Source organism: Triturus cristatus, chromosome 3_2 (assembly GCF_964204655.1).
Source record: "Triturus cristatus chromosome 3_2, aTriCri1.1, whole genome shotgun sequence".
Taxonomy (NCBI): domain Eukaryota; kingdom Metazoa; phylum Chordata; class Amphibia; order Caudata; family Salamandridae; genus Triturus; species Triturus cristatus.
Genome location: NC_140584.1, coordinates 998,112,757 through 998,133,742, shown reverse-complemented (window position 1 = coordinate 998,133,742; position 20,986 = coordinate 998,112,757). Strand labels below are relative to the sequence as shown.

Here is a 20,986-nt window from a genome sequence, read left to right as displayed (position 1 = left end):
GTCTTGCGTTCTGTTTTTCCAGTGTACATGAGCCTGCATGGACATTTGATGCAATAACTGACATTGGCTGAACTCCAATCTGCTGTATGTCTGAATTTGACTTGCTCACCTGTTCTAGGGTGTGTGATGGTTTTGCCAGTTATTATAGTGAATGCAATTGTAAGCCTTTTTGGTGTTGCCTTGTTTTTGATTGGATATCTTGGGTGTGGTCAATAATTCCTTGATATTATTTGTCCTAGTGTAAGCAAAAAGAGGTTTATCTCTGAACAGTCCTCTGATCTCCGATTCGTTCTGCAAAAGATCCCAACATTCATTAATGATTTTCTTAATGGTGACTGATTTGGATGAGAACTTAGAAACAAAAGCTGGTGCTCATGCAACTGTACTCTCACCTGTGGTCTAGTGCACCCTTCTAGAGGGGTGACTTATGTAGGCCACAGGCAGTGGGTTGCAGGCATGGCACACAGGGTTGTTTACAGAAAAGGTTATGCTGTTCCTCAGAAGTGTGAGTCGGAGGGAAGGGAATCTAAACCAACCCGACCAGAGTGGTTCAAAGTTGGCAATCCATTTGTTGGATTATAATGCCCTAACACACCCATTAGGGTGTCATGCTTCATCATTGGGCTGCTCCTTGTCGGATCGGCAGTGCAAAACCCGACGGGCACCCTATAGTAGGGGCACTTTAGCGGAGATCTTTTTCCAACAGCCATAAGGTGAAGTGGGGGTGAGGGGCCAAATATGTGTAGATGAATAAGGTTGGAGTGTATCTAAAATAGGGTTGGGAGTACCAGCGACAGCAATTTTTAATCAATAGGTCTCCTACCCGAAGTAAAAACAATCAATAAGGCGCTCGACTAAGCTAATGTCTTAGATTAGGCGTACTTATTGGTGACAGGTCAACATGTTTCTCGCTCAGTGTATAGTCTACAGGCGATTGGTCAGGAACGAAAAATGAAAACTATCTTCAACTCAGAAATGGTGATGTGGATGCATACTCGCATCAACCATACAACTACCTAGTTGTGTACCTGGTAGTACTGGAACTACCCAATGTTAAGGACTAACCGGGCTTCAACAGTACTCGGTAGGTTGTACACAAGGAGTTCCTCATGTAGTGCGTGCCAGTATCACGTCGTCTCAGGACCTACCCACTCCTACCGGGTCCGGGTTGTTTGCCATGTTGACCGTTCACTTTTCTCTGCACCAATACACACAGCCTGCAATGGCAATGTGTGGGTGTTAAGTTGCAAGGTCTCTAAGGGACACAAGAGGTTCTGTAACCCCTAAAGGCCTTCACTGGTCACAGTGCCCTTGGTACCTTGTACAAGGGGCATACCTGTGGCCAGAGATGTGCCAGTTATGGATACAGAGGTCCAGTTTTTGGAAAGAACGTAGGCCGTGGGAACCTGATTGGCAGAGGGACCCAGGGCACATCAAGTCTAAGTGCATCAAGTGACAGGCAAGAAGTGTGGGGGGTGGGTTACTGCGACAGAAACCCACTTTCCTACAGGATGGGATGGCCATCTGGGAGAAGAGGAGATCAGAAGACTCTATTCTCCAGTGGAATCCAGACTTCACATCAGCCTACTGAAGCTCTGGGCACTCCAGCTGGCATTGGAAGCCTTTCTACCCTCCATCAAGGGAAGGCTAATGCAGGTGTTCATGGACAACACCACTGCCATGTAGTACTGCAACAAGAAGGGCAGAGTAGGGCCATGGACCCTCTGTCAAGAGGTCCTACGTCTCTGGACATGGCTGAAACATCCGGGCATATCTCTGGCGGTTCAACACATGGCGTCTCCATCCAGAGGTGGTGCAAGGGCTACTCTACATATGTTTATGAAGCATTACTGCCTGGACAGACAGGTCTGTTGAGATGGGCACTTTGCTCATTCGGTCCGGCAGGACTTTTTTGTCGGTTTCGTAAACCCATCTCCGGGGAGGTATTGCTTGGCTATTTCTTCTACGGTAAGGAATCTGCGACTAGAAATCTCTATCTGATGGACCAGATACTAAACTTTGGCAACGCCTTTTCTCATAGAGACTCTGTTATACTGCTCAGTTAGGCCAGTTAAGAAACTGTCATTTTAACCTGCACACGTTTCTTAAGTTCCCTTCTCTTTCACATGATAACTTTTGACATACATTTGCTTGCGTAGCAGTGCAGGGTTAGTTTCTCCTAAACCACTCCGCTTATTAAACCTCTTCGCAAGAACACTATCGCAACATCATGAATATTTCGTACAAGGCCCGACACACATTGTGCAAATGTTATTTGTTATTTCATTCATCAGGCGACGTTGCCATTCAAGAGACAAACAATGTCAGCTAGGCTGAGGCAGCAACATGGATGCCATTGTTATAAGTGCACACACATCTGTGTTCAGCAGAGGAGCACTTGGCTGTCACCTGCGAGGTCATCACTGTGTTCGCATTTCTGTTTAGCTGGTTCCTGTTAATCCCTCTCCGAAGAGGGATGTCAAACCTGTAGCCAAGTGAGGGACCTACATACCTTGCCTTCAGGTAATGGAGAGTTAGATCGTCCTATAGGGGATTCTTGGCAGAGCACAGACAACTAGGTAAGGGAACGCATAGTAGGAGTACACTATACTCAGTACTTACATGCTAGCATATATGCACTGTTTTAGCACAGTGGTGGAATTATTCATTCTCTTCACCGTCCTCATACTTCTTATCATTTTGTATCTGCTTCTGTCTATTGATCATTGCAGCGCATATATTTATACGAGAATCACAATATCACGATGGTTCCTGAACTATTGAAAGCGCTCCTTTGTGTCCTTCTTGTAAGGTGTTGGATCTGTTACCACAATTCTTGGGAGGGATTAGGGTTGTCATGTTCTGAGGTTGCCCAAACCATTAGGTACCCGTCTAGGGGGACTAATGGTGCCACTGTATGCTAGCTGGCCTGTAGGACAGCATATCCTGAGGTGGTGCATAGAATCAGTCTGGCACCAATCCTAACATTTATGTAGCCCAACAAATGCGCCGAGCCTAGTGGAAACTGTACGACAACTTTATCTAGCCGCAGATTCCTTACCCACCCATCCTCCCTGCTCTTTGAACAGATTTCTGGAGAGGGCTGATACCTTTTCAGGGCCCTAGTTTTCCATACCAATGGTCAGTGTTCTACGTGGCTCCATGCTCCGGGCATGGAAAATCGCAAAAAAAAACTGCTGTCAGCACGCTGGGTATAATTCTAAGGTAAGGAATCTGTGGCTAGTTAGTCTGTATTGGATAAGGCATTACCAAAGTGAGTAATTTGTTGTTCAGTTTGCTGCGCTCCCTTTTGGCCTCACATGCAAGTGATGATGTTATCGAGGCCTATCTTCAGAGTTCAGGGATATCAATATTACCCCACCTCGAGCAGCAGCTGTTAAAGGCAGGCTAGCCACAGTACAGTGTGGATCATCTCCGGATGACTGTGAACCTCTGGACATAGTTAGTGTTCAATCTCAACAAGCTGAAGTTCCACCGGAGTTCTCCAGGGGTTTTCACTCATTGGAGCAAAACTGCACACACTGAAGTTCAGGGCATTGCCATGCTGCAGCCAGTTGCTATGACCCCGATGTTTCAGACTCTCTCTTGGATCACGATGAGAGCAGCTGTGAGGCTTCTTGGCCTCGTATCGTCCTGCATCGTCCTCATCAGCTATTCCAGATGGCACATTCAGGCTCTGTAATGAGATTTCAAGTTTCAATGGGCCCAGCATCAAGGCAGTCTGACCAATGCCATTCAAGTCTCTGAGGAGACGGCTTATGATCTGCAATGGTGGCAGCTAGAATGCAGTTTGTCAAGCAGGAGGCCCCTCTTCCCTTCTCACCCAGAGCTACAGTAGTGACTGATGCATCTCTGCTGGACTGGGGGAGGTCATCTGTGTGCTGGAGTTGCGGGCAATTTGCGTGACTCTGAAGGCCTTCCAGCAGTTTATCAAGGGGAGGCTGTTGCAGGTTCTCGTGGACAACACCACCGGCAAGTTGTACTGCAAAAAACAGGGCAGAGCGGGATCTTGGTTCATGTGTCAGGAAGTTGTGCGCCTCTGGAAGGGAGTGGAAAATCAAGGCATTTTCCTGGTGGCGATACACCTGGCACGCTGTGAATGCCAAGGCAGACAAAATGAGCAGGGTGTCTCTTTGTGGATTATGAGTGGAATCTACATCCCTGGACGGTACAGGGCATCTTCAAGCAGTGGGGAGAACCGTAGCTAGATCTTTTCACTATCTTCGAACGCACAGTGTTGAAAGATTCCACTAGAACACGTGCTTGGAGATGCATTCTGACTGGAATGGGACAGGGGACTTTTGTACGTCTTCACATCCCTGCATCTCTTGCCCAGAAGTCTGTAAAAGATCATAAATCGCTGGTCCCAGGTCATCTAAGTGACTCTGGATTGAACCAAGAGTGTGTGGTATCCAGAACTTCTGGGAATGAGTATCTGTCCTCTGATCACACTACCACTTTGCAAAGACCTCCTGAATCCATGGAGTATATTCCTACATTCATAGAGTATAACCAGAGGGAACTGACTGCATTTGATCTACTGCCGTAGGTGGTGTAAGTAATCCTTACTGCCAATCCTCCTTCCACACTGGGACAAGTTTGTGGCATGTTGTGATATGTGCAAGACTGACCCTTTACAAATAAACTGTAGGGTGTCTTTTTTTTCATGCTATGTTATGTGATGTTATATTTGGCCCAGCAAAGTCTTGCCGTGAGCACCATTAAGTTATTTCCGATTTTGGCCTTTCTACGTTTGCCAGACGTCCTTGTTTTAATCACCTGTTGTGATTGAATTTATTTAACGTTTAGTGCCACAGTGGGACCTGAATTTGATCTTGACATTTCTTACTTTTACACATTTCAAGCCAGTACATTGCTACTCGCTGCGTCTCCCAATTCTTAAGACCTTCTTCCTCATTGCGATTACGTCAGCTTATCAATAATGAAGTTCATGACCTTTTGATGCACCCGCTCTACACAACCTTTTTTCAAGGCAAGTTGGTGCTAGGGACTCGTATGGAATTCTAGTCAACAATCGTGACTCCCTTCCACATTGCTTAATGTTCACTCTAACATGATTTCTTTGCTCCCTCTCACACTTGGATTGTGTAGAAGAGGCTCCACAGGCTACACCCAAAAAGTTTACAATCAACTCTTGTGGAGTTCTTCGGAGCAAAGTAGGGCAAGGCTGTGCTGAAGAGGTCCCTGTTAAGGTGAATAGTCCTGCATTCATTTTTGCTAAGCACTGGCCCTGATGCAAACTTCAGACGTTATGAGAGCCCAATCCACCGGGGTTAAGGCTGCAACCACTGCATTGGCTGAGGAATGCCAGTCCCTGACATCTGCTAAACGACAACCCGGGCATCAGTGCACGGAGCACTACTGCATTGACAGCAATGTCTGGTATGAAGAGCAGTTCATCCTCTCAGTCCTTGACGGGACGAAATAATTCTCTGCATGGGAAAAGACATGTACCCCTGCCTAGAGTTCCCAACTGTACTGTTGTCTGGGTTTCTAATGCTGATTTTTATTGTTGTAGGCAAACCCATATTATGCGTGTGCACAATGACATAGGCCTGTCTCATGGATTGCAGTCTTGTTGAACCGGAAAGGGTGCCCAAAGCACTACCCTCATTGTGGTGGAAGTCTACTGCCTTCACCAAGAGCTAAGCAGTGCGAGCGTAGTGGTGGCAGCATACTGTGAAGTGATCAGTAGGAATGAGCAGGTTTTGCCTTATGTCACTGTAGTGAGGCCTACAGGTTCACTAACCTTTTTTAAATTTCGACTTCTGTGTGCTTAACTTAACCTTGGCCTACATCAGTTAGATGTAAACTCTACACTGGATGTATGTGTGCCTGGGAAGGGCACAGTACAGGGATGGATAAATGATGTGCAGTACATGTAGGGTGAGGGCGTGTACTGGGTGTATATATGCATGTGAGGATACCTTAAATGAGAGATGTAGTGGTGTGCAGTGCATGCACAATGAAAGCATGTGCTTGGTGTATGTGTGCTTGTGAGAAGTAAAATACATGAAGGGTGCAGTGTTGTGCTGCAGGCATGGTGAGTGTGTGTGTGAGCTGACAGTGTGTATGTTTCCAAATAGCACACCATGGCACAATACAGAAAGTATACAGTACTGAGCAGTGCTCACACTGATTGTGTGTGCTGGATGTATGTGCACTAGGTGTGGTACAATACATGGAGGTGACAGTACTTTACAGTATGTGTGGTGTGTATATACACTGAGTGCAAGTGTGACAACACTTGCACATTACATGGAGGACCCTGGGTTCCATTTTAGGAAGCCTAGGCCTATCTTGTGAAGATATGTGGAGGGGAGGAATTGCCCCGCACAGGCTTGTGTATAGCTGCATTCCTGTGAACTGAGTGGGACATAGTGGAGGAAGAAATAAATAGAGTCCCCCTGTACACTTCAAAAGGGTGCTCTTTGATTCAGTGATAGATCACGATTAGCTGAATAAAAAAGCTTCAGAGAAATGATGATGCCATAGCATCTCGAGACACGCGTGAAAAGGACCTACGGCAATGTGCATTTATCATCATTAAGTGCTTTAATGAGGCTATTTGGGTTAGAAATGGCTCTACGCTGCTAATGATATGGCAGGCAGGATACTCGGCATGCACTTACGCGATCCCAGGTTTTTAATATCAGACTTTGCACTCTAATGCAGGGGAGGACACGGGAATGAACTGCCAAACGGAAAGATATAATAAATGGAAACGTTTTTGAAAAATAAATGTGTGTTGATCTCCGACTTGAAGGCAATAACATTTAAAGGGTGATGGTCACAGTAAGCTGTAACGTCCACGTAACCTCCATTACTCAAATTCATATGCTGATCAGAAGCCCTACAGCCGAACCCCATCTGTTGCACACGCACGCACGACTCGAAGAATATAAAAGAAATAAACAACGTGTAGAAAGACACAGACACGGAGGTCGAACTTTGCCAGACCCCAGACAACAAGCGCGCCTTCGGCCAGTGTGCGTGTGTGGCCACCGATGTAGGAATCAGCGCCGCTGCTAAGCAGTGTACGGTTGTAATAAAAAAACAAGACCTATTGGCTATGCAAAGCGGCCGCGAAAGTGAAAGTAATCGCGGTAAACAGCGGCGCGCGGTAAAGCGCGGTGTAGCTCTAGGCTGGCCTGGTATTATTTTTTGGAGCCCTCTCAATAAGTCTCGCCAGACCAGCGCATGCGCTGGGTCAGGCGAGACCTAAAAATGAGTGCAAAAATCACTGTTAATAAGAATTGTAATTTATGAATACTGAACCTATAACTCAGAGCATGTGAGCCCAAAAGCCATGTGAAGGCACAAACCGATTTGCAAGTCATTGATAAACCTTTTGTGCATCGCACACAGAAAACCATTCACACAGCCATCTGTGGGCCCAACACAATACAACACTCACATCAAGAAACTGCGCCATTCAAGGGTCCCTCAATTTTATATGGCCATAGGACTGACAAGCCAATCACACCACCGGTCACCCTGACATCAGCCAACTTACAAATACACTGCCAGACAGAGACTAAACACACACTCCTAGCCAGTCACCAATCAAACCACACTCCACCAGTCAACATGTCCCACACACACACTGATAATTAACCGGCACTACACCCACACCGCCGATCTATCACCACTACATGCACCGCCAGCCAGCCACCAATACCAACACACAAATCAGCCACTCAGTCATCACCATGAAGTTCTATTCAACTTTCACTTCTAAAATAGTCCCACTATGAACATTTTACACACACACAAACACGCACATATAGAAATTACCCACATATTGTTAAAGATGAAAAAAAACAACTAGGCCAGCATGCACAAGTGTTACTAAACGCATCAAACAATTGGCTACCTGGTGTCAAAATATATAGCAATACGGACCATAATTTCAGTTGCCTTTTACTATCTTGGTTGCTCCCAATACTTTGGTTGCGTATGGTACACCTTAAAACATGTAGAGGCACGCAGGCAAGTTTAGGACACTTAGGGAAGTATATGTGACTCTCCTTTCGTACTCTTTAGAAAGACTCTACATCTCCAACAGAGAAGGGCTTTTGGGTGTTGAAGGAATGTGTTCAGAAAAGTGGTAGTCTTCCATCTGGCCACGTCTTCAACCTCTTCAATTCTATAAACACTTGCTGAACTGCAACAAGGAAGCCTAATATAGACTGCTCAAACTGTACTATAGTCATCCTGGAATCTGGATAATGATCTTTGAAAACAATATAAGCATTTAAAGTTCCAAATGAAGCAAACTAACAGCTAACTTCTTGTACCAGATGTATGATTCCAAGCAGCATTGTTAGGCTCCAACCTTTGATCTACTCTATCTACACCTCCCATGTGCTTGTTGTAGTCTAGAATGCACACTATTTTGTGCACTACTGCTACCTGACCCCAAGCAGGTATGGATGAAGTGCTTTCTCTGTGATTAGTTGTGAGCATGTGGACATGTCTTCTGTCTGAAAATGTCAAAGCAACTAGTTTATTGTTATGTAAGGCACTGCTCGGTATCCTTTAAAGTTTCTTACACACAAGCTCTTTAGGGTATCCTTTAGGGTTAGAGCGAATTGAGCTACATGCACAGTGCCCACTTTAAACAATTCTTTAAATAATTGCCCTCCTGTGTAGAATTTGCCAACGGTGATGTTTTGGGAAAAGTGGTATGGCAAGTTCTCAAACATTTTTTCATTTCACTCCAAAAGCGGAATGACAACCAGGGAGTCAATTGAATACTCAGTGAAGAATGTAGACCACAACAAAGCATAAGCTATATATGGCAAAATAATTACAGAGTTTAAAAAAAAAAAACATTCAAGCAGGGTAATGATGATCATTTGAAGGAAACATTCTAAAGAAATGTTTCCTTTCGAAACTCATGAAGCTCAAACTGCAGATCATGCACTGCAGAAACCGTAAGCAGGATTCGCCAACCAGGAACTTTATGGCTTTTCACTTCAATAAAAACGAAAAACTCATTAAGTTCACAAATGCAGATGATCAGAAATAAAATAGTCAATGTTATAAAACCCAATGAAGTCTGCTCCAGGGAAGGGGTGGGAGGATTAGTTCGTCAACAAAAACGGCTAATCTGCCCCCAAGGGTGATAAAAGCGATGGCAAGAAATTGGCTTCACAGAAGTAAGCAACCTTTACCCCAGGGGCAGCTCACCCCACATACAGAAACATTCCTTGGTGTCTAGTGGTCCCACGCCCCCCTTGGGGGAGGATTGGACTAAAAACCTTTGTTTTTTCAGTGAATTTCTATGGGTTTTTTTAAATTCTATTTCCTAACTATGGCCACCCTTTAACCTTTGGTTTTTTGGGTGAATTTCTATGGTTTTTTAACTTGTTAAGTTTGTAGAGAGTTTGAGAAAGGGGGTGGGGCTCCGAAGACCTCTCAGCATTTCCGCTGTGTGGGACTTACTGCAGGTAACAGGAGGGCTTGTTGGCCCCCAAGGACACTCTAGAGCCATGGGGATTTCATCCCCCAACCAGTAGTGGACCTGGAGGCACTTTGGCACAGTGGTGGAGAACGGGGGCGTCGCCTCTGAAGTCCTCTCAGCAATCACACTCTGTGGGACTTACTGGAGGTAACAGAAGGGCTTGTTGGCTCCCAAGGACCATGTGGAGCCGAGTGGCACTTCATTCCCCCAACCAGCAGTGCGCCAGGAGGCGCATTTGCAGAGTGGTGGAGAAAGAGGGCCTGGTCTCCGGCAACCTTTCAGCAATTCCTCTATGTGGGAGTTACTGGAGGTAACAGAAGGGGTAGTTGGCCCCCATGAGCCTCAACAGCCAGGGGGACTTCATCCCTCAGCTGCTAGTGCACCAGAAGCGTGCTTACTGAGTGGTGGAGAAAGGGGGTGTTGCCTCCAACAACCTTTCATTAACTCACTGTGTGGGAACTACTGGAGGAAGCAGAAGGGGTAGTTGGCCCCCATGAGCCTCATCAGCCAGGGGGCTTCATCCCTCAACTACTACTGCACCAGAAGGCATGCTTGCCTCCAACAACCTCTCACCACTCGCTGTGTGGGACATATTGGAGGTAACAGCAAGGGTCGTTGGACGCCAAGGACCCGCTAGAGGAAAGGGTACTTCACCCCCAACTAGTAGTGCACCAGGAGGTGCATTTGCAGAGTGGTGCTAAAAGGGGGTGGGTCCTCTGCTGTTTTTTTTCTTTTTTTTATCAGAGGAGGTGGGCCACGTGGCCCCCCTTCCACGAGCCCTTTTCAGCCCGGGGACCCCATCCCCAGTGGCTAGGCCTCCTTTCCATGGGGGAGAAGGGCCCCCACAGCCACCTCCTGGGTTGATTTCAGCCCTAGGGACTCCATTCCGCATGGCCCGGCTTTTGTATTTCTTTTCATTACCATAAAGAATATGGGAAAGGGGGCTGTGTGGCCCCCTCCTAGCCCGATTTGGCCCTGGGAAGGAACTCAATTCCCCAGGGCCCGGCGTCTGTTGTGGGTGCCCTGGTCCCACCCAGGGCACCCAACAAGCAATGATGGAGACTGCAGGGGGAGGGAACGTCAAGGCCCCTGGGGTCACTGCCGGCTCTCCTCCTCCTGCAGAAGCCAGCAATACTTTTACAGAGAGGGAGCTACTAACATGCAGCTCCCTCTCCGAAAAAGCAATTGTGCACCACTTTCAGCAAGCAAGAGCATTTGTTTAATAGCAGTTTAGGTGGGAGCAGTAAAGCCATAGCAAATAGCCTATGTCCAGGGGGTGGCACCCTGGGACATAGTATGAGCTATCCCGGTGGGGGGGGGGGGTCCACTGGGCCATTATTGGCTCCAGGAGGGGGTAGCGTGGCCCCACCTCCCTTCTTTATTTTTACCCATAATGCGCCTGTCCTGTCAAATGTTGCAAACAGGATAAAAAAAACAGCCAGCTAGTAGGCAAAACAGTTGTTATATTTGCTTTAGCACTACCCATGATAAAATTGACACAGTCAGATTATTGATAACATTGGCAGAGGCAGAATATTGATAAAATTGGCAAAGGCAGATTGTTGCGTAAATTTGCAAAGCTTGAAATTGACATTAATATTTTATGGTTTTACAGGAGGACACCCCGGAGCAGGTTTAAATATATAAGCCAGTCGGATTCTTTAATAAGATACCGACTTAAAATGGGGTGGTTCTTCACACTAAAAAGAATGTCTACCAAAGCGCTGAGCACATCACTTTTTTCTTTTAGACAATGCTCATGACCTTGCATTGATGCAAACTAACTCTATTTGATTGTAGGGTCTTTTTCTACTCTTTGTATATAATCAACTAAATCATCTCATTATTAATCTACCAAAGACAAAACAATGATACTCAAGAATGGAACAAATGCCCTATCATGAATCATAAGTAGAGGTGAAATTGAGTGTGTTAAGGAATATGGGTATTTGGGAGTCCATCATAACTCCTCCTTCTCCTGGGGTCCTCCGCATCGGAAAAACTCAAGAAGTGGGCCTTAATAAGGAGACTTCATGTTAGCTTTCTTACTGTTTCCTTTCCTTCTGTGCTAAAAATGGCTTTGCATAAGAATAATTCCATTCCCAGTTACATTGCAATTACATACTTCATTAAATTGAAATGAAGACTGTTTAAGTGCAATTAGTTTCTGAATAATTTTAGATTGAGATAAAGTACACCCCAAGAAATGATTAGGCTGGAGTTCAGTAAAAAAAAAAACCTTCTGTGTGATTAAGGCTGGGTGAGGATACACTGACTTATGTTCAAATCTTACAGAGGGACAAGGCAGTCTGTTTTTCTATGCATACCTTTTTGGGGGTAGAAACAAATCAAGCAGGGCAAAGGATGAGAAGCATAACCAATGTGTGGAGTTCTCTTGGAATGGAATGACAGGCCTGTTGCCAGGCTAGAATTGTTATCCTTTGAAAGGAAGAAAGAGGAGTTGAAGCTGTGCTGGAGCTGGAGGTATCTGTGACTTTCTCTTCAGTTAAGATATCTACTTTCCCAAATTCTGTAGAAGTGGACCTTTACATTGGCGACGAGTTGAACTTTATCTGCGCAGGGGGCAGACAACCAGTAGGGTTACTTGCAGAATTTCCAGGTGGATGTTGTCAGTTCTTGAATACAACTTTGTGGTTGAGTATGTTAGAGGTTTGAGAAATGTTGTAGCAGACTACTTGTCATGGATGCCAGTGGAGGAGGTTGAAGCAGATGTGGATGATGTGGTTGAGGTGGTGTTTAAGGGCGGTAGTGAAGAAGCTGCTTTTGGTAAACAGGAATGGATGAGTGCTATGTTAAATGACGATATCTTGCAGCGTGTAGTGAGGTGTGTATTGGAGGCATGGAGCGAAGATCTCACTGAAGATGTTCGCTTTAGAAGTTACCATCATGTGGAGGGTGAATTAAGTGTGTGTGATGGGAGATTATTGGGAAGGTGTCAGTTGGTACCACCGGTTGGACTAAGGAAGAAAATTGTGAACATTGCTCATGAGGGTCATTTGGGAAGAAATATGACTAAAAGAAGAGTGCAACAGTCATATTGGTAGCCCGGTATGGATGGTGACTTTGAGAAAGTGAGGAAGGCATGTCATGCCTGTGCTCAAGCTGATAAGACTAAAGTAATTAAGCAACCTACTCTTGCGTGTGTCTCATTTTGCAAGCGCCCATGGGTAAGAGTGGCAATTGATTTCTTAGGTCCAATTGCTAAACTTGGATCACGTAGTAAATTCTTGATGGTTCTGGTGGATTATCACTCCAAATGGTTCGTAGTCGAAACCACTGAATGTATTAAATTGCAGAGAGTGATTGCATTTATGGAGAGAGTGTTCTTGAACGAGGGAATTCCTAAAGTTTTGGTATCTGATAATGGTGTTCAACTTGTATCAAGGGAGATGCAAGAATTCCTGTACAAACTTGGAATCAAAATTGAAAGGGTCGCCATGTTCAAGCCTCTAGCTAATGGCTTGTTTGAGAGAATCAACCGCTTAATAATAGAAAACATTTAGCTCTCACTTTCCAATAGGCTGTCATGGTATGAAGAGCTCAAGAAGCTGGTGTGGTCATATATGGTGACACCGCACACGGTGACTGGAGTCTCACCATTCGTTTCTCTTAAGGGGCGTGAGCCTGGTGTTAAGGAAGTTCCTGGGTGGCTGAAAAATAAGGAGTGTGTGTGGGTCGATCAGGCTGCTGTGGAAAATGGTGTGACCCAGCGGCAGTTGACTGCGATGAAGTATTATGATGCTAAGAATGGTGCAAAAGTTCTTGAAATGAAGGAAGGGGACAGGGTGGTTGTAAGGCAAGGTGGAATTGTCACTAAAGGCGACAGCAAGTTCTCTAAATCAATGCAAGTGAGACCTGTAAAAAGAAATATCATCGTTCTGACCGATGGCTCTGCTTGGAGCACTGGGAATGTCTGTAAATGTCGTGCTCCCCAGCCAGTTTTTGATGATTCATGTTTTGTGGGTTTCCTTATTATTGAAGAGGTGTATAGGGGGATGATGTGTGGAGTTATCTCTTGGAATGGAATGTCAGGCCTGTTGCCAGGCTGGAATTGTTATCCTTTGAAAGGAAGAGGAGTTAAAGCTGAGCTGGAGGTATCTGTGACTTTCTCTTCAATAAAGATATCTACTTCCACAAATTGCATAGAAGTGGAGTATTACCAATTAAATGGTATTGTGAAAGATGAGACTATGTTTTATTTTCTTGAATTTACTGTGTATGCCCACACTAAACAAAAACGTTTTTGAGGCTGATTGAGAAGTTGTAAGTAAATTGAAGTTGGAGTCGACCCCTCAAATTTTCAACTTTAAACCCCAGGTATAAATTAAGGTTTAGACTACACTATGGAAATAAGAACTTGATTGTGTCGAGGTGGATATTAGCTACGTTTACTGTACTGTGCGTTTGTACAGCTTTGCCTAACTATAAGGGAAACCTATTTGAAAACCAATTCTGTCAGTGAAAGACGATATCAGTAAAAGATCAATGCTGCTATGTCCCAATGGACCAAATTTGTGTTCTAGCTGCAAAATGTTTGGACTTGTCTGTATCGGTTTATGTATATTATGAATATGAATTCGCACAAGATGCTTTTTGAATTAATTGATAGAGTGAATATTCTGTGATCCCTGAAGCAGATTTGTTTTATATTTTGAGTTAACCCCAGACATTGGAAATTTCCAAATGCTTTGCTCTGTAGTCTTCCTTGCAAGCTTCAATAATTAGGATGGCCTCTCTTGGCAAGACCGCCTTTCAAAATAACCGTGGAGTGAAACATACCTCTGCTCCCTAAAGTAAGACTGATAGACGAATTTACCCCTAACTATTGTCTGACACATTGTTTTAAAGATGTGTAAATGGACTCTGTGATGTACGTTATTGGGATGAAAGATTATTCTAGATGATTTTCTTTGTGTATGCCTCTCCTGACAACGCAGCAGCCAATATAATAGTCAAGTCAAGCGTATGTTGTGACATAAGATTGTATGCATGGCTTGGTATTATGTTGGGATTGCATAGGTCTTGCAATAAGCATGTAAATGACTGATGAATGGCACACCCGCACAATATCTCCTCACTCATTGTTTTTACTGATTCTTCTCTCTGCTTTTAGCGATGCCCGGTACATGGCCCGAGATGTGCAGAACACCTTTTATGAAATTGTGGCAGAGTTTGCAAAGCTGGAGCATGCTCAGGCTGTGGAGTACGTAAAGAAACTAATGACAAAGGGCCGTTACTCCCTGGATGTCTGGAGCTAAAACTATCTTGGTGGAGACCTACCTATTGGCCGTTGAAGAAACGTGCATGGAAACGATACACAGACAAGAATTACAGCCGTGGAACGCATAACAACTCGATGGTCTCCTCCCATTTGCCCCCGGTTTATCATAGCAGACGGTGGCCTCCTTTAGCCTTCCCTTCGGGAAGGAGTAGCGGGTCTGAACTTTATAATTACTAATGTCAACCACTGTTGGATTCCATTAATAAGTGCTAGCCATCAGTTTCTTTGAGTTCACTCTAGTTTCCAAGGTTAAAAATAAGAAACATAACATGAACATTTTAATTTAAAAAAAAAAAATCACGGAAGTTTTTAATGTAATGTAGTTTACCATTCTACATTTTGAGGATTGTACAGGTTAGGGAGATGCATTTCCTCCCTACATATCAATTGTTGTAGAGGGATTATGACGGTTGTTCACCCCTGCCTCTCCTGAACTTTGTGCTCTCATTAATGAAATGTTCACAGGGAAAAAAATGACTTATTCCAGTTTGTGTTGCCTGCTGCAGGCACCTCTCTGACGGAAGTGTAGTAACTCTTCTTGGTTGCAGAGAACACATCAAATTCTAAAGTAAAAAAAACAGGAAAGAAACCTGCGAAGTAAAATTAGCACTGGTTTAGCAAAGTAATGAAACTCTTGTAAGGAGAGCAGCATTCCTTTTTGTGTGTGGGCTGTGTATGTAGTGTGATTATTCTTGGTACGCACCTACATGTGCTTTGCGTCCATCATTGCACAAGCATTTGTTTAGTTCTAGTTTAGCCCAAAACGCCAGTAGACGCTTGTCTCTCTGAATTGGACAAGCACAGATTCACCCGAGCTCAGCTGGACTTCTGACCTTAATGAGAGATTTCTGCAAGTAGGCTGTGTGCAAAGAGTGATGCCTTAATAGCTATTGTCCTTACCTTTTTATGGCTTCTTTTCTATCAGTCCTTCCCCTTGACACAGATTCTCTTTGTCTTCGAGTATACATCAGAAACGTGATAAAGAAACGGCCGCCAAAATCGATCACTTGAAGATCTTTCTACAAAAGTGAAGACCTCTACCAGCGCCCAGATCATTACCAGACATCTTGCCATTTTTGCCCTGTAATGACCTTCACATTGTCTGCCGTGTGTCCCGTGGATAAAATTACTGTATATGTACGTCTGTGTGCAAAAAGTGCCACTAACTAAAACAAAGAATGGACCTCATCCACTATTAATGAACGGAGCTTGCCTTTAGAGCAGGCTGATTGTGTAGAAATATAACCGAGTGTCCGTTTCGTGGCTTGTGACAAAGGGAACCTCCATCTATTTCCTATGTGACAGGTGCTCTCATTGTGTAGGACACCGTTGCTGCAGTGATGGCTCCTCGAGTTTCTTTTAGCAGCTCAGAATGAAAGGTCTCCAGTGCAGGAGCTGGCGCCTGACGCTGCTGCCAGTGTGCTGCTAGTTCCAGAGCTTCTCTGAGCCCACGCCATCAGTTTCTGGATGCATGTTAAGCAGCCATAAATGCTGTTGTTGGACTTTCCCACAATCATGTTCTTTTCTCTGGAAACCCTTTGTATTCTAAAATACTGTTAATGCCTTTTGTAAATGAGTAGTTAACTTATGAGCAATGTCATAAGAAAAAATAATTAAATATTGCAGACTATTTCTAACAAATGTAAATAATTTTAACTATATCTTTGACCCTTGAATAAAGTATATTGTTTTCCATCATTTCACATTGGAGAATATAACAAGTGCTTGAGTTATTCTGTAGTGTGGTACCTTGAAAACATTAACACTAATCGAGAAGGAGCTGCAGTGTTGCTCTGGCTCAGTTTGGTGTGTCTGTTGGAGCTGTGAAGATCAGCAGGCGTATTTCTGATGGAAAAAGGCCGCAGCTGCTGGAGGCTGATCCGCTTTCGGAATGGGTATCATTCCTAGGTGTTGGATTAAAGTGAGCCAATCATTGTATGGTTGCAGAAAGTATGCACCCTGTTCTCAACAAATATTTTCCAAAGGGAAAAAAGCGAATTGTAAAGAAGTAGGTGCTTTTACCATTAGGTGTATGTGGATAGTAGGTACCGAAAGAAGTGGGGAAGAGCAAGCTGCTTGCATTTCTATTGCCGGTCATCCTCCGTGTGGTTTACCAATTTATACTGCTGTGTTTACAAAATCTGAAGCGAGCAAGTCTACTAGTGTCCTTTCATGCGTTTATACAGACTTGGTGTGAGTAGCTCTGTACCAAAACCACAAAGGAAATAAATCCGCCTTAGCGATTGTTACGGTTGAAACTATTGGTCCATAGTTGGGGTGTTCTAGGCAATGTCCTCTTTTAAGAATCTCCATTTCACCAAATGAATTGGAATCTGGGGCTTGCAGATACAATTGGTGATTTCCAAAAATGGCCCAAAGTAAGTGGAACCCGCTGGATACACAGTGGACCAGGTTCCAAAATGTGTTTGTATTTATTGCAAAACATGCATATATGGGGAAAAACAGGATCTTTCCTTCACTTCCCAGATCCTGGGAGTCATTCTATACCTTCAGACCTTATTGACTTTCCTTGTTTAGTGCCTTTCTCTGTAGCAGTTGGGGACTTCAGTGTTTGTGCTGCATAACTTGTTACTGTGGATCTGTCACTATTTGGTCAACATTGTGCTTCACTGGTTATTCAACATTTCCCTGTTTCTGAAATGGGGGTTCTTATTTGCCCTCTCACTGAGTTTCTCATTGTTAAGGTCTCACAAATGATCTCCTGGATATCCAGTACAAACGGTATCCTAGATTTCAGTAGTTAAAATAAAGTATTTTCTACATCATAAATTGTCTTTTTGGTTATTTGTTCAGTCTTCAACCGTCTGCATACCCTCTTCTGTTCTTTATTTTCCTTCTAAAAGGATGACTAATACCATTCAAACATGAAGTGTGAAGAGTGCACACATTTTGTCTTTATATTTAATCAAACAAGTGATGTTCCAATGCATGAAAAATGCTAATTTGATCGTCACTCTGCCCGACTCTTAGCTATTAGTCCCTCGTTTTAGCTGTATATAGTTTTCACAGTACGTTAGACACTGGTTCTTTGATGGTCCCTCTCTTCAAATGTATGGTTGTCCTACAAACACACGTGCACGTACACAGTCCCTGGGATTTTCCTCTGGGCAATTGCTTCCTTTAAGATTTCAAGGTTTCCCAGCAGCCTCAGACCCTGCTCTCAATCTAAGTTTTGACTTCACCTGACTTGTTATTGCACTTAAAGCACCTAAGGGCCAAAATCCCCTTAGGAATCTGGATTCAGGTAAGGCATTAACAAAGGGGGGGATTAAGGGCTTTTGGAGAGGTCCAGCATACAGTGCCCAAGCTACAATTCACAAAAAAGGAGTATGCTGTTCCTCAAGGGTTCAATTAATAAGAAAAAAGAGAGAGATATATATGTGAATGCATACCGAGAGGACAGTTCTACCCGTCACCTCAAACCAGTAATGTGGGTCCTAAGGGGAATCCCCTTTTTCCGGAAATAGGGCCCTCACACACCCAGCCAGCTAGGTGTCATGCTTCATCATTGGGCCTGCTCCTCCTTGGGTTGGCGCTGCAATACCCAACGGGCTCCCAATGAGGGGCTCTTTGGCGGAGATCTTTTGTTCCTTGCCAATTAGTGAGGTGTGAGTGAGGGGCCTATAAAGTGTAGGTGTGTGTGAAGAGTGAAAGTTAAAACAGGTTAGGTAACCAATATAATTTATTTAACTCTGGTTCCTACCTGATTAAAAGAAAAAGGAGAGGTGGTTTTGTCTGACATAATGGATCAGAACAAAGTGGCACTCTACTCCAATAGGTCAACATGTTTCTTGCCTTGACAGCCCTACCGGGTGTTTGGCAATTCATCAGGACCAAAAATATAATGCGAGACTACCTACACACCGTGGTATATGTGAAAAAACTACCTACCACTTAATGTATTGCTGCAGGTTAGATACCCTTAAGTGTGTTCTGAAAGAGAAAGGATTCCAGCATATACATAAATTGTGGGGTATACTGGCATTCAATATCTCTCTATTATTGATGGAAACTTAAAAGAAAGAAACCCTTTATTTCGAAGGGAATAGTTCCCCTTGACATTATATTTATTTGTTAAAAATAGATACCGTGACCTAGTCGCCAAATGAGCAACTTGAGAGAAAAGTTCATATTAAAACATTGGCTCTTTCAAGGAATATAGACTCACCAAATCAATCTATAAAGCCACACCTCAACAGTATCAGGCGGGCTAGGACACCAGCGGGCTCAGCATCCTGGAAAATGTATATAAGTGGAATAGATAAAGCAACCACATAACCAAAGTCATAATTATCATTCCAACGCACTGGTAAAAGTGGGTGGCAAACGTGTGTCTAGTAAAATGGCTGATTTATTAAAACCCCCTAGGTGGAGATGTTACAAAATGCAGGGAACAGCGTGCATTGACACTTATTACATACTGTAGCAGGTACTGGTGAAGATCTCCCGTCATAATACCTGCAAATCTAAACATGGGGTTGTAGGCAACCTGATTAAAATAAGAGAACGAGCGCACCTAAAATTACAGGAGCACGTGTCAGTATTAATGTCCAACTGGAGGTAGAAACACCGCATAGTGACTTGTGGGTTACTGCCCAAGGGAAGGATCCACCACTGGGTCTCCTAGCATTGCCACAAGTGAATACAGACTCGACTGTGGACTGCAATAAAGGGCACCCTACTTAGCCAGAAGGGCTGTGTCGAAGTACTTAAGACCTACCCAACCCCGTCGGAACCGGGTGATGTCCGGGGGGCGTTTTTCTCATCAAGATATACAGCCCCCAATGAGTGCGGCATCTCGGAAGTGACGTCACATGCGTCACTAGCGTCTAGAGCAGTAACATCTAGAACGCTAATCTATCTAATTGAAGGAAGGGTACTAGAAATAGATATTAAAACCAGTGGCCATATTGAAATGTGCATAAAGGAGCCGCAAGTCTATTAATGAATCCCCTTAAGTTGCTGAAAAAATCCCAAGCTTATACTGATCAGTCGTAAGGTAAGGCACACACAGGGAGATTCCTCAGGGAGATTATTCAGAAATGTTAAATCCATTTATATTACGCTGGTCACACTAACATTGTGTTTGTAGCATGTGTAGGTACACATGCTCTGCAGACTTCTGTCATCTAGTGTTATCCTTGGATGTATGCAACTTGTTTTCCTTCAAAGAAGTCTTTCGAGGTATGAGGTATATTGACTCCTCCTATGATTAGTAATGTGCCTTGGCATCAGTTCCATTGTTTGATTGTTTTTTTTTCCGCCATCTGGATCAGATGCATTACCAATTGTGCTCCAGGTCGATGCCTATTGGTGTTAGATGTATGTCGTCTTTATCCTATTCTTTTCTGTTGCCACAGAAAAGACTCCGCGTATCGCTTTTCTCTATACATTTTTATTTTCCTGAGCACCCTTCATTTCAAATAATTTCCAGTCATTTTTTTTTCCTTTCAGCTGTTCCCTTATTCTGTTCCAAACATTTCTTCACATATAAATCTGTTCTCCGATGTAGCCAACACGTATTTCGTTTGCCACTGACTTCCTCAGGGCTACAATATAAAACAAAACACCATATCACACTCCTATACAGAGTCATGTAACCCCCTTATTCCAAACACCATAATCGACCTATTTAAAGTGCCTAAAACTAGAGTCAATTTCTAAATTTAGTAAAACGTACAAGAGAAGCACTCCACTGTACTATTCTAACAATATCATCGGTGTCTCTGCTACTGAGGAAAGCCCCAAGAGACTGTGAGAGTGCACATTAACCAAACCAATCCAAAGCGCAGACTACAGTTCCAAAAGGACCTGCGTTTGTATTACCAACCGCATGTATCTTTTAATCCCTTTACTCATCCATCCTATTCAGAATCTGTGTTCACCCATGGTTCCTGCATGATATTTCCATCAAAACATATCAATCCTCAATAAAAATCTAGGAGGGATTTTTTTGTAGGTTTTTGTTTTATATACCGCAAACTCGGCCTAAAGGTATTAGAGCACTTTACATGTGCACCAGTTGGGTTGTAGATGGACACGTTAATTTTGTTAGGCACAGGGACATTTAAGTAATTTGCCCAGAATCACAGGATGTTTTGATGGAAGATTCTGTAATGTCAAAAAATGTCACATACTGTTATTACATGTAT

The 20,986-nt window shown here is 43.8% G+C and overlaps 1 protein-coding gene across 3 annotated transcripts in view; it reads left to right on the top strand.

Moving 5' to 3' along the window:
* Window positions 1-17,603, top strand: part of POR (cytochrome p450 oxidoreductase) — a 624,051-nt gene extending 606,448 nt beyond the window's left edge. For all 3 annotated transcript variants that reach the window (XM_085649617.1, XM_085649618.1, XM_085649616.1), the window contains one exon: window positions 14,646-17,603. In XM_085649617.1, coding sequence (XP_085505743.1) covers window positions 14,646-14,790 — 145 coding nt within the window. In that variant the 3' untranslated portion in view covers window positions 14,791-17,603. The remainder of the gene's footprint in view (window positions 1-14,645) is intronic.
* Window positions 17,604-20,986: the final 3,383 nt, after the last annotated feature.